This window comes from Neomonachus schauinslandi, chromosome 2 (assembly GCF_002201575.2).
Source record: "Neomonachus schauinslandi chromosome 2, ASM220157v2, whole genome shotgun sequence".
Taxonomy (NCBI): Eukaryota; Metazoa; Chordata; class Mammalia; order Carnivora; family Phocidae; genus Neomonachus; species Neomonachus schauinslandi.
Window position 1 is genome coordinate 28384633 of NC_058404.1, and position 14657 is coordinate 28399289.

At 34.9% G+C, this 14657-nt stretch overlaps 1 protein-coding gene across 1 annotated transcript in view; it reads right to left on the reverse strand.

Moving 5' to 3' along the window:
• Positions 1–210: 210 nt before the first annotated feature.
• Positions 211–14657, reverse strand: part of TEX15 (testis expressed 15, meiosis and synapsis associated) — a 56695-nt gene continuing 42248 nt past the window's right edge. The window contains 5 exon segments of the mRNA XM_021694184.2: positions 211–248; positions 2808–4063; positions 6742–6800; positions 8103–14632; positions 14635–14657. The exon segment at positions 14635–14657 is cut by the window's right edge and continues 718 nt beyond it. Of these exon segments, the coding sequence (XP_021549859.2) occupies positions 211–248; positions 2808–4063; positions 6742–6800; positions 8103–14632; positions 14635–14657 (7906 nt within the window).

The following is a 14657-nucleotide window of genomic DNA, read 5'->3' on the forward strand; positions in this document are numbered from 1 at the left end:
AATAATTTTGGTATTTTGGATGTCAGAAATTGATTTCCAATTGCATTATATGATACACTGTTGCATTTAAACATTTTATAAAGGGCTATATGGTTTCTATTTCCTACCACATTCACATATATTTAAAAATGTAAAAATAAAAAAATTAAGGAAAAAATACTTGGAAAAACTTGTTAAATCCCCTTTATTTCAGTAGACAGAAGACTTTTTTCAATGTCCTGGCTGAAAAGGTTCTTGTTGCCATGGAACTGAAAGAAAACAAACCCACAAAGATTTGAGATAAGTTAATGAGGGAGACTAACAGTACATAATGGTATAGTGGAAGGCCTGAATTAAGTTAGAACTAAAAATACTAGAGTTCAAACTGCACATCTGCCCTTTAATAGCCATGGGATCTTAAAAGTTATTTAAGGCTCTCCATGGAGTACTTTCCTTATCTGTAAAAGAACAATAATCTCTACATCTCTCTCAGATATTCTGGGAGAGTTAAATGGAGTAAAGGATGTAATAATGTGCCTCACACACACGGCTCACTTAGCCCCTTCTCTTAGTTCCATTTATGGCGCTGAATACAAGCATCAAGAGCAAAACATCAAAAAATGGGTCAGAGGGATTTTCAGATGTTTAGAAGGATGTAGTTCCTGAAAGCATGAGAGGTGATCTCTATAGATTTGTACTCATGAAAACTAAATGAGGTGCTTATTGCCTCATAATATTTTTAGAGTTATTTTTGAATAATACAATAGGTAATTGTTTCTTTTCCTTTATTTTCACTTGACTAATATAACCAAGTAGGTTAACAATGAAAATTTTTTGAGAATCAAAGCTGGATTTGATTCCAGAAATATCTTTTTAAGCATCACCAACAGCTTAATTATTAAGAACATGAGAAAGCTCAAACTCTGAGAACCTTTATGAAACAATTACATTCAAGATTTCCTATTTCAGAAATGCAAATTTCTAGTTTAATTCATAGGCTTGCCACATCTACTATGTTTGATGTGTTTATTATTATAGCAGCAGCAGTGTGTCAAATTAATCACAAAGGAAAAGCATAGTCATATACTTCCCCACTTCCACTATTTCTTTCTCCTCTCCTCTACTGTTTTTCTTCTGTTTTAGGTAAACAATTTCCAGTCCTGTTTAAACTCATTTGGTGGGCCACGATGGGAAGGGAAAGATACACAGATAATTACAATGCCATATAATACTCACATGCCTTATCATGTGAGAATGGCACACAAAAAGTTCTATGGAAGTACGAGAGGAATTCTTACATGAGAGAACAGTACGAAGTTCAATGTGGCTTGAATACAAAGGTGGAAGTGATGGGAGATGAGGCTACATAAACTGTGAAGGACCCTGCATTTCAAGCTAAAGTATCTGAATTTTATCCCATAGGACATAGTGTCAGTGGCAACTCCAATATAGAGGTGCTGTGATCAGATTTTTAAATTAGAAACAGAACTATGCTAACAATCTGCTTCTTATCCAATTAGGACCAATGAATGAATAAATGAACTCAATTTTTTTCTACTTACTAATTTGTAAGAGAATCTATTGGGAAACAACTTTTTATTATTTTTAAAAGTTTATTTACTTTTAGTAATCTCTACACCCAATGTGGGGCTTGAACTCTCGATCCTGAGATCAACAGTCACATGCTCTTCTAACTGAGCCAGGCAGGTGTTCCAGGAAACGACTTTTTAATTTAGAAAGAAATTCTCTTGCATTTCTCTAAGACCTTAAAAGATAGTTAACTTTACTTACAGTACATATTACCTCTGATGGTTGAATATTGGAGTGTTAATGGATAATTGTAGTTTTTATAGGATTATTAACAATTGTTCTTAAATTTTGCTATACACTGGTAAATATACATTTCAATTTAATTTTAAAAATCGGTGTTCTAATTGTATTTTACAAATAGAATTGCACTTACGAGAAAAAAATTCAACTTCTAGTGGCAAGTTACTAAGTTGTTCTTCTCACTTATGCCCAGATATTATATTAGAATACCAAGAGAAAGGTGGCTTTATCGGATTGAAGTTTCTTTTTCAAACTTGGTTTTTCACTCTATTTTTTTCTCCATTTATCAAAATAATGTATTTTCATAGTAGGAAATCTAGAAAATATTAAAAACTCTCTCCACAATCCCCCAATTTTACTACCCAGAGGCAGACTAGTTAAAATGCTGGTGTATTTCATTTCAGTATTTCTAGGCATTTATTTATTTACACAGGTAAATTTATATGACATAGTTTTAAAAACCGTTATTAAAAACTTATTTAAGGGGTGCCTGGGTGGCTCAGTTGGTTAAGCGTCTGCCTTCGGCTCAGGTCATGATCCCAGAGTCCTGGGATCCAGCCCCGCATCGGGCTCCCTGCTTAGTGGGGAGCCTGCTTCTCCCTCTCCCTCTGCATCTCCCCCTGCTTGTGCTCTCTCTGTCAAATAAATAAATTTTAAAAATCTTGAAAAAAACCCACAAACTTATTTAAACCCTGTGATTGTTGCACTGTATTTTGTGGTATGGATTAACTATAATTTACTTGATTACTTCCCAAAGTTGGGTTTTGTTGAAGGACATATTAGTGATATTACCAATTCTTTTTGTTTCAATCTCTGACAACCAGATTCCCATGTGACAATATAATTCAATTCTGCCTAAGATTTGAACAATTCTACAAGTCTGCACAGAAAAATGACTGCTATAGATCATCACCTGCTATAAGTTTCATTTACATAAATAGACAAAGAGAGAAAAGTAAAAACTCAATAAAGTGAGCACTAAAACTTATAAAACTCACCATAAGTCCAAGGAACTTCTGGAAGTACACCTGAATCAGGAGGGTAAGGGTATACAGCTTGTGGGAATGGTTGATGGGGAGCATACTGTGAAAAAATCGGCTGCTGAAAATTGTAAGAAACAGGCATTTGAGATTGAAAATACCCATTCCCTGGCACAAAGTCATTTGCCTGTGGCTCCCTAGCAAAGTAGCCAAAATATTGAGAGTATAAAAGATTAGAATGTGTATTTTGAACAGTACTTGCAATTGCAGTCAACATCCCAGCAGGAGGTGGCTGTACTTCATATGATGTTATCCCGTGATATGTCTGGGTAAGGGAACTGCCGCTGCTGCTGTAATGATAAACACACCAAGCGTAGTAAGGATATGAAGTTCCAAATGAATGTGCAGAAGAATTATATATTGGGGTACATGCAGACTGTGGAAGTTCATTCCAATATGCAACAGCATTCTGAGTTAGGACTTCTGAATTTTCATTATTCTGTTGTTCAGAAACAGAGTATTCTGCTGTTTGATTTACATTACAGGTTATGTTCCCAGATGCTCCAAGAGGTACAGTACTGGGACTCAAGGTATCCTTCATGTATTTTTCTTTTAACTCAGTTTTTGCAGGCTGTGTTTTATTTACTTGCAGAATAGAAGACCTGTTCTGGATAAATTTGGATTCTGAAGAATTGGTGCATGCAGAATTTTTAATAGATGAATTTAATATTTCATTATCTTGAAGTTCAAAGACAGTGTCATTCATTTCTAAATTGGCAGGGATGTCCCTAACAAAACGGAAAATAGGCTTTGAGAGCACTGATGCATCAGGCAGAGGAGAAGCATCAGTTCCTGGTTTTATGTCTGAGGGAAAAGATTTCTCTGCAGGATTAAGAAATCTCTGTGAAGGCATCTTGTAGTCTTTTGGAAATATGCCATCTACACTTCTTTGTTCACAAATTGCAAAAGAAGAACAATCTTTCTTATCACTCTTTGTTTCAGTAGCACTAAAATTCACATTGCTTTTCTTCATGCTATTTAAGTTTCCCTGTTGTCCAGTGAAGTCTTCCGAAGTATCAGATGCAGTATTAGTTAAATCTATTTTGCCCTCTGACTTTGATGTGCAAGTGTCTGTTAAGTTCTTTAAAGGTAATAGTGAGCCAGGTAGTGATCTTTCCACCTCAACCTTTTTTGGAGATACATGGTTTCTTTTCAGATTTTCAGATGAAGTTGGTCCTATTTCACTTTCACTTTCGGGATGAGATCTTGTAGTCCTATTAAGTATAACACATACATAAAAACAACTTTATATAAACAGAGTCCCCAAAACTTAATTATAAACATGTATTTGAAGTTATTTAGGAGAATTCTTAAGATTTACCTTTTCTCTATCAGCAGTATATATGTGTAACTTATTTCCCCAGTTTTATTCCCTTGCTTTGAACTGAGATACTTTCCCTGCTGAATGTGATACACTCCACATTTCAAATGTATTTCCAATATGTTTAGAAATATATACACTGTGGTCAATATTGTAATTATTTTATGCACTGGACATTTCCTAATAGAGGCTTTTAGAAGTAGAAAACTACATCCAATCTTTTACTATAGTTTTGCATTCATACACTTCCAACTTTTTGATGATCTTCTTTACTTGTAAATGGCTATATATAACTGACAAAACTACCAAGCTCTGCCCTGCCCCTGCCAAAAGGTCATCTTCTTTTATCAGGAACTAGTAAGATATTTTGTCCGTTCAAGGTTGAGAAAAGGAAACACAGACCTCCAAAATATCATGCCAATTTATTATTTATTTATTTGACAGAGAGAGAGAGAGAGAGAGAGGGAATACAAGCAAGGGGAGTGGGAAAAGGAGAAGCAGGCTTCCTGTCCCGCTGAGTAGGGAGCCCAATGCGGGGCTCAATCCCACGACCCTGGGATTATGACCTGAGCCGAAAGCAGACGCTTAATGACTGAGCCACCCTATCATGCCAATTTAATATCCTTGACATTTCTACCTAAATTTAGAGAGTCTCAACCAGGCTGAAGGAAGCATCCACTATGGAAATGTCTAGAGCCAGAGAGTTAAAGGTCTCCAGGATGATTATATTTTTTGGTGTCTCATCAAATTCTTTAAATTACAAGTGGAAAAGAACATGTTGAAAAGAAAAAAAGTAATCACTCCTCCCCAGGCAAGAGATACTAATCTTTGGCCTGGAATTTGTAAATATTTAGTTTCAACTCATGAAACTAAAAGCCCTGTATTTTACTTAATCCAGCCTCTCTAAAAGGCATTTCAAACTTTTTTTTAAATTAAAGATCGTATTTATTTGAGAGAGAGAGTGAGAGAGAGAGATGAGAGAGCACACAGAGGGAGAAACAGGCTCCCCACTGAGCAGGGAGCCTGACACAGGAGTCCATCTTGGGACCCCGGGATCATGACCCAAGCCGAAGGCAGACTCCTAACTGACTGAGCCACCCAGGCGCCCCTCTAAAAGGCATTTTAGTGACAACCAACATCATCATCATCCAATCCTGTACAATACTTTGACATTTTGCAGAAAGTACAATTTTGACTCTATCACATTTCCAATGATGTTTCAGTGATGTCTCAACCCTACACATTGACAGCTGCCTGTAGGGTCACTCTTTTATGCATTCTCTTAGAGAATATTCTTCCATGAACCCTGTATTAATCTTATATTTGGATTCATTCTCCTGCTATGTGAGCAGGAAAGTTTGATTCTTTGAGTAGCAAATACCACCTATATTTAGTTACCAAAACTAAGATGATTATAGAACTGGTTTATGTTATCCCTTTAAAAGCCTATTCATCTTGGTGCAACTAACACAACTATTCAGAGTCTAGAAAAGGATTTTAGAAATGCAGTAAATAAAATGTATAATTAAAGCAGCAGAACCAAGTAAGACAGAAATGAGAATGCTCATCTTTTTTTTCTAGATTACCCATTTTCTTTCATAAAATGGAAAAAAAATTGGACAAAATGAAGCTTGTCATAAATTGAAAATCTTAGAGAGCTGAATGAAATGAGATGGTCAAAATGTCCAGTGGTGCCACTTCATGTCAGAATGAAAAAATACAAACCATGTCGGAAGTTTTTCATAAAAATAATTCAGTTTAAAGAACTAGCCTTTAGTTTGAAATCATGTTCCTCCTATATCATGTTGTTAAACATCCTTTTATGAAACTGTAGTATATTTATAATATATGGATGTTGATGAATAAGTCCCCATTTAGTAATATAAGTTAGCAATTTTTTTTTTTTAAGATTTTACTTATTTATTTGACAGAGACACAGCGAGAGAGGGAACACAAGCAGGGGGAGTGGGAGAGGGAGAAGCAGGCTTCCCGCTGAGCAGGGAGCCTGATGCAGGGCTCGATCCCAGCACCCTGGGATCATGACCTGAGCCGAAGGCAGATGCTCAACGACTGAGCCACCCAGGTGCCCCAAGTTAGCAATTCCTATCTTTTTAACCAATTTTGAAATCTGACTGGTCTATAGTACCAAGTTTAAAAAAGCTCAATCTAATCACTTGTCATATTATCTCCTTTTTAGCAAACCAGTTACTAATCCCCATGAATTCTTTAAACAATGTCTGTCAAATATGAATTTTACTTTATTCTATAAAACATCACTCTTCTCTAACTTACTACTACTTCTACCACTACTTAGAATCTCCTTACCCTTTAAATCACTGAGAAAACACATTTTACAGGATTATACCTTCAATACTTACAGAATGAAGTTCAAATTCCTTAAACCTTAAAGCACTGCATAATCTGAAACCTTATTCTCCCTAACCTTTTTCTTGTCCTCTAAATTACATGTATGATCCAACAGAGGTATACAAATAAATGTTAGTATTGTTCCTTAATATGTGCTTAATTTTGTTTAGTTTGTCTTCAGATAGGGCTGATGGCAACTCTTACCTTGGATGCTCGAATGTTGCCTCTTCTCTGTTGATTTTTGTGACATCTTTCATGTCAACCTATGTTTAAAAATTACAAAGAAAACCTACATTGGTAATGGTATAAAATACAATATAAATATTATTTTCACATCAGATACAATTGCTTGTTGTGTCATCATCTAAAATGCTCGGCCTAAAACTACATTCATTGGGTGCCTGGGTGGCTCGGTGGTATTTAAGTATTATCCTCATTTTACTCTTGATGTGGCGTACACAACTTGTATTCTTATTGGAAGTATGCTTACAAACTGGTTGTTTAGTAAGCATTTTTCTATAAACAGTGAAATAAATGATTGGTTTCCTGGTCTCCAGAACTAGTTTAACTAACAAATGCAATTACAGTAACCCAAGAAAAAATTCCTACTTTTCATTTTGCATATAGGATTCTCTCTACTTCTGAACTGAGAAATTCTCAAAAAGTTTTAAGAGAAGGCTCTGAGAGTAGGTTGTTAGGTTAGTATGGGCTCTGGAGCTAGACTCCCTTGGTTTTACATCTGGGCTCACCCATTTACTAACTCTGTGACCCTGGGAAAGTTATTTAACCTTTCTATACTGTTTTATACCTTTAAATAAGATAACAATTGTACCTACATCATAAAGATCTTGTGAAAGATCAAGAAGTTAATATTTGTGCAATCATTAGAACAGTGCCAGGTACAAAATAAATGTTTTCTATAATTTGTTAAATAAAACGTGTTTATGTAGGACTTCTTGTAACTCCTTCATAATCATCTATTTAAAAATATCTGTCCTATTTTTCCATGTGGATGATAATGGTCAAGAACACAGGCTCCATTAGCCAGTTTTTAATATTCACTACATTAAGTATAGTCTTATTATATAGAAGCTACTTAATAAATTACTAACTTACATTCACATAAATTGGACTACCCCTTAAGAAGTTATATAAATTTATATCCTTCCAAGAAATATCTTCTAAATAATTTTTATTTTAAAAGTAGACATTTGCAAGGTGTTTCTCATATATAGAATATCATGATTCTATATATGAGAATATATAGAATTCCTATTATCTAAAATATAGATAATAGGAATTATTTAATCCAATTCTTTTTTTTTAAAGTAAGCTCTACATGCATCGTGGGGCTTAAACTCATGACCCTGAAATCAAGAGCTGCATGCTCCACTGACTAAGCCAGCCAGGTACCCCCCAATCCAATTCTTTAGTTAGTAAACTCATTTTGCAAGGCAATATTCAAAGCATTCTCAATTTTTACCAATCTGCAAACTACCTGTTTGAAGAGTAGACTTGTTCTCAAAAGTAATACTTACATAGGTTTTGTTTCAAACATTTGTTACCTTTTGTTTTTTACAGCTGGAAACAGTAGTGTTTTTCTCTTGTTCCTGAGAGTCTTCACATTTGTCTACAGTGATAGATCGTTTTTTAGAGGAATTTGAAACATTTTTCATTATGCACTCTGAAATTGAGGGCACCTTCATAAAAGTACTAGATTTATTGATACTCTTCCTAGGTTTTACATGCATATTCATTTTTTCTTTTCTCTTCAGTTGGAAAGTCTTTCTGTTATGTAGCATTTGGCACAGAATAAAGGAAATGGTTAATTCGGCATTTTCAGCACATATTATCTTCATATGTTCAATAGTTTTCATGACTTTCATAATATGAGCCATTTTCCCTAAATCTTTCTGAGGGGCAGCCATTGTATTTTTGAGCAGTGTAGAAAACTGATTGTAGTTGTATTCTAACTCTGTCATAGTGCTTCCATAATTTATGGATGCTATATACGGCACAAAGTCAATATATGTAGAAATGGAATACTCAGACTTCTTTATAAGTTTTTTTATTTCGGAAAGTTCTTCAAGTTCTCTTGAGAGCAAATGAAGAGCATATGAGCAATTAACTGCTTCACTATATTTGTAAATAATATCCAGATCTTTCTTAAGTTCAGAAATAGCAGTCTCTATGACCTTCCAAAGGCAATCTGTTGAGTTATCATTAAGAAATGAAAAAGGAGCCATTTTTTCTTGGCAGCAAACCAGGTCAGGAAGAAGTGACAAATCAAACCAAAGCATACCTCGAAACCTCGGTTTGTCTAGTTTCTTTGCCATTGTGTTTTTAAGAAAGTGAACGGTTTCTGAAAGCATGACAATTTCAATATAGGTTTCAATGGCTGCAGGTTTTAAAATTATGGCCCCATGGTTGTGGTTTCTCACCATGTCCAAAACATTTTCTTCCGTGATAAAAATATTATCTATGTTCTCTTCTTGAAGCATCTGAAAATATTTTTTTAAAATTTCTAGGTGTTCAGTACATCTCAAAGTGAGTTCCTGTAATTTCTTAGAGTCTGCAAATTCAGCCTGATCCAATATTTCACTAATACAACAGATATCTGGGTGTGAAAGCAAAGTACTGTTAAACCTGCAGTCTTCTATGTTAACTGTAGCTTTGTTTATTAGATCATCTGACTTTCTGGAAGGAATTTCAGTATTCTCAAGCCCAATACTGGAAATTTGTTCACTGCTTAAATCTTTAGACAGCATATCATATATCTTTTTCAACTTAGAAAAAGCATACTGATTCATTTTGAGTGGCATTTCTTTATCCTTCTTTCCTGAGTATTTTTTGCTGAAAGACTGTCTCCTCTCTTTCCAAACAAGACTTTTTGCAGCATCAAAAAAGATATGTTCCAGGCCATAAAGAGATATTTTAATACCTACTGCCTCACTGTTCTTAATAAAATTAACTTTTGAGGAGATCATTTCTATGATAATCCATAAATGGTCTTGTTTTCCTGGATAGGAATCAACTTTAGGAGAGTCCTCATACATACCAATCAGCTTTAAAGTACTCTTTCTTAAGGTTTCTAGGTCTCCCAAACTATCTCCAAAGTTAACTCCACAGGTAAATGGAACAGAAAGAGAAAAGTCAAAGCAATCAGAACAACGTTTCATTATTGCTTCACACTCATTAATCTGTCGTTTGTATTTTAAGAATGCATAGTATGAATTGTTTTCCCTTTTGGTTTCTTCAAACAATTCAATTAATTGATCATGATAGTTTTGCAACTCACAGAACGCATTATATTTTAACCTTCCTTGAAAAGCAGGATAGAAACTGGATTGTTGTTGAAATCCACGTGGTCTACCAAGCAGCTCACCATACAATGTTTCATCATACCAAAGCAAGCTTCGGAATGTTGGTTCACCTCCTAAGAGCCTTTTTTTGTTTTCAATGAATTGAATAGTTTCCATTATCATTTGGAGTTCTACCAAGGAGTCAACAGCACATGGTTTTAATTTGTGTTTGCAATTATTCCACAGGTGTTGTTCTACCAATAGTTCTCTTGAAATCAGGATTTGTTCATGAGAACATTCCTGTTTTCTTTCAAAAGCTTCAACAAATAAAGGGAGAATATTTTGACAAGCCTTAGTTTCTTCCTGTAGAATCTGCAAAGATGATGTTTCATCCGCCCTTCTCAAAATCTGAGCTAACCTACCTATAAGAGCTGAATGATTAGCTGAGCAATGTTTTTCTTTTAATCCATTAATGTTTGCTGTAGGATTCTCCTGAGGAGTAGAGGCTTCAGAGGTTTGAGAGTGCATATGTAAAAGAGGCCTATGATTCACTCCTATAATGCCTGGTTGGGAATTACAGGCTATTTCTGAATGCAATGCAGAGTCAGAGTCAGAGTTATTATTAACTCCCCCTTCTTTCTCTCTTTTGCTAAGATGATTAGAAACTGGGTTATTCAAAGAGACTGCCTCAGTAATATCTTCAATGCTTGGATGAGAATCAATCACATTATTTTTAATTCTTTTCTCACTTAAGTAGGAGGATTCTTCTAAGATCTTATTCTTTTGATTTTTGTTCTCAGTAGCAATGGATCCTTCAGTCATGCTTTTTTTGTGAAGTGAATCTTTTGCTTTTTCTGCTTGTTTAACTTTCCACATTTTTCTGTCCTGAATGTCTTTCTTTGCCATATATTTTTTTGAAGAAGAACCCTTTATATTATCTTTTATGAGCAAAGAACTATCATTGGAAAATAGATTCTTCATTGCATTTTTCCTACAGCTTTTACTTTCTTCAGTTACTAATTTGAGACCCAACTCAGAATTCTCAAGAACATTTGATTCATTTGTATCTATACAGAAGCAATTACTTGAAAAGCTTTGTTCTGCTTTTAGAAGTTCCCTTCCACCACATCCTGGCTGACAGTGTGGTACATTGGTGGATGTTGCAAAAGAATCTACAGAAAAAGTTCTCTGTTTATCCAAATAAGATTTTGAAGATTCTCCTTCACTATCTGTTATTGGAGTGGTTGGTAACCATTGAGGAACACTGTTATACTTTTTGTGGGTTATCAGAGTTGGATTTAATGGGTCCATAAGGATGTCTCCTGAAATAATGCCTGGTTTGGAGCTCTGAATGGGAGCTGTCCATTCTTCTATAGGACAATTTACTTCCAGGTTTCTTTTATAACCAGATAAAATAAGGTTATCCGGTTTATAGATATCAACATTTAAAAAGTGCTTCACATTTGATTCTAAAACTGAAATAACTATGTCAGTTTTTACCTTTGTGTGCATTATACAAGTTGCATCATAATTTTTGTCTCTGCTAAAACTTACGTTGTTTTCTTTTATGCAATTTAAAGATATCGAATTACTCTTATTTATTATTTTATTAGTCTCAGAATTACTTTCTTTCATTGCATCCTTAATTTTATTTGCTGAATGGGTCTCAGGCTTTTCGTATTTACTAATGTTAGATAAAAAGTTTGTGCCAATTTGATTTTCTTTTTTAGTTAGTTTCTCATCTGGGCAGGATGGGGAAAACAGACACCCAGTTTTCCCAGAAAATGGCCGAAGTTCTGATGATCTTAGACTTTTCATACTACTCTTGTTAAAAGCTGACTGACTTGTACTTTGGGCTGTAGAGCACAGGGCTAACTGTGATTCAGGATACTCTTGATCACAAAATTCTCTCACATGAATAGTGGTATGACTTCTGGAGACACTGCTGGCCATATTTTTCTTAGAAAGGCACTCTGTGATTCTCTCTCTCCTTGCTTTGTAAGACTTGTGCTTTGATACGTGAGTTAATTTTTTATCCACTTCAAATCCCAAAGCTCTTTTCTCTCCTAGCTTGTCATATTTTCTTTTTAACAAAAAATGTTTAGTGGAATAATATCTTCTTTCAGACACAGAGCTATAACCTTGAAGGTCACAACTTTCCCAGAAATTATTGCATATTATTGCATATGATTTTGGTAATGGGCCCTTCCTTTTTTCTCCTACTTTAGCTATAAGTTGCAAAGACGTGTGAACTCTCCTATGAGCTTTTTTTAAGTGAAGAACGGCTCTGTCAAGTTTTCTGGAAAGGCGTTTGCTTTTGCATAAAGATGCTTCACTATTTAGAATATCTAGGACACTCCTAATGTGTTTTTCTGACTTTGAAAAGGTTTTAATTCGTCCTTGGGATAATGAAGAAAAACATTCAGATGAGTCTTGACTGGTTAGCCTCCTCTTCTTTCCATAAATTTCATGATGTCTTAAATCCTTATGTGGCGTGTTCTCAACCCTAAAAGGTGTATTTGGTTTTCTTTTGCTAATTCTTGATTCTGTGTCCTTTTTACGTCTAGTATTGTTACCATCAGTTTTTGACTTTGTCAAGGAACAACTTCTTTCATTATTTAATGCTGTGACATTAGAGGGTTCAGTAAGCAAAGGTCCACTGTTTTGTTTTTCAGAAGCATGATTCCCTTGTGTATTATGATTCACGTCAAGAGAAAGTGAGATTTCAGATTTACTCACTAGTCCTGATTCTGGCCTTGTATTACCAAATTCATCTTCACATAGAGAATGTGAATATTCACCAGAACACTGGGAATACATTTCAAATCCTGGCACTTCCCCCTCATCTATTTCTGGTTCTGTGGCTTTAGTTATGTTTTTGCAAAAATTATCTTTCAATGCAGGGGATTCAAAAGTGGGACTGAATCCTGGCATAAATATATTAGTGATTTTCACTTGTAAATCTGGAAGTAAAATTGGATTGAAGAGCTCTGCTTTGTCTTTTTGTGGAGAGGAATAAAAACAATTACTTTCCTCAGAGTAATGTTGATCATTATTCTCCCTTCCTCTGGAGCTTTTCAAAACTTCCCTCTCCCCATTATTGCCTCCCAACAGACCTTCCCAATCAATACGAGACTTTAGAGCCTCATATGAGGCCGCAAATTCTTCATACAGAACATTTCTATGGCCAGGAGTATCTTGTTGAATTAGAAAAACATCATCACACTGTTCCGATCCCACTTCAATATTATTTTCCAATTCAAAACTATGAAGAACTGAGCTGTCACTTACTGACTGATGGAATGAGTCATGTAATTTATTGTTATCCATATCCATTTCATGATCAGAAACCTTATGTTTTACTAACAAACCAAAATCTAGACTCTCAGAAGAACAAGTTTCTTTAATCTGGTATCTTTGGTGATCTTCATGATTTGTGCCTAATGTAGGCGGAATATTATCAGCTATCTGTACTGCAGCATTTGAGGCTACATGCACTGAAGATGCTGCAATTTTGGGAAATGCTGTGGAAGCCAAATGCTCTACACTTCTACCTGTATTTTGAGTATCTTTTTGTTTTATGGCAGTGATAGTATCTTCATTTTCTAAAAATGTAGTTTCTGTTGATACATATCTTTTCCGCCAAGTCAAATCAAATGTACAAAATTCTTCAGAACTCAGAATTTCTACATTGTTGTAATTTTTGTTCTCCCTTCTTTCATCTATATTGGCATAATTTTTGTTTGTATTAAAACCCTGCTTCTCATCTTCATAGATATCTACTCTGTTTTCTGTAGACAAAGCAACGTCTTCCTCTTTAACCCCATTTTCATTTTCTTTATCATTATCTCCTTGTTCTTTGAGATCAATATTCAGGTGTGTATCATTGTACAACTCTGCACTACAGAATAGAGTATGACCTTGACCTTTATCAGCATTTTGAAAAATTTCTCTGCAGTCTCTCTGCATGTTCTCCAATGACACTGGATCATTCTCATTTTTCCTATGGATACATATATGTTCTCCAGCTATGCTGCAATCTGAATTGTCACGAGTTGTTTCAATGTCATGAGATGAACTAACTCTATCAATTGGCAGTTCTTCGGCCTGGGGAATGTCATTTGCTTCTTGGAAAGCATTAGTCATAATGCTAACACAGTTTTGATTTGGTTTTTCCAATTTTAGTTCCATTAGTTTTTGAGAAATTGCAAAACTTGTATGAATGTTATTTTCATACTCCAAAGAGGGTTGAGGATGCTTTTGTAAAATCTCCACTCTTGGAGTAAGATTGCTTTGTAATTCCAATGCTAGATGATCTAGCTCGTATTTATCCTTTGTGGTAGATGCAGAAGATTTTGGTATTTCTAATTCTTGGGTAATTGATATTTGATCACAATTTTTTCCAAAAGAATACAGACTCTCATTCTCTTTGTATTCTTGGTACAAAGAAATGTAATTATCTACTGGACTGATTTTTGCTTCATTAGTAAAATCAGTTTCTTTCCACAAAATGTGCTTTTCTCCATGTTCGGAATTATCTTCTGGGCCAGTGAAGTCTCTCACTTTTCCAATATTTTGAATGTACCCATGTATGCTTTCTTTCCTTTGGAGAGGAAAAACTGTAGACATTTGCTGACCAGTCTGATATACAGTTTCTAAATTAGAAGACCATGATTCTTGAGAAATGTGACTACTATATCCTTTTGTACAAGTATTCACTGATTCATAAGAGTTATGTGGTTCACCTTTTTCTTCAGTTAAAAGTGGGATGTTGCTTCTCTGTTGGGATCTCTGGACTTCTTCCTCACTGTGTTTTTG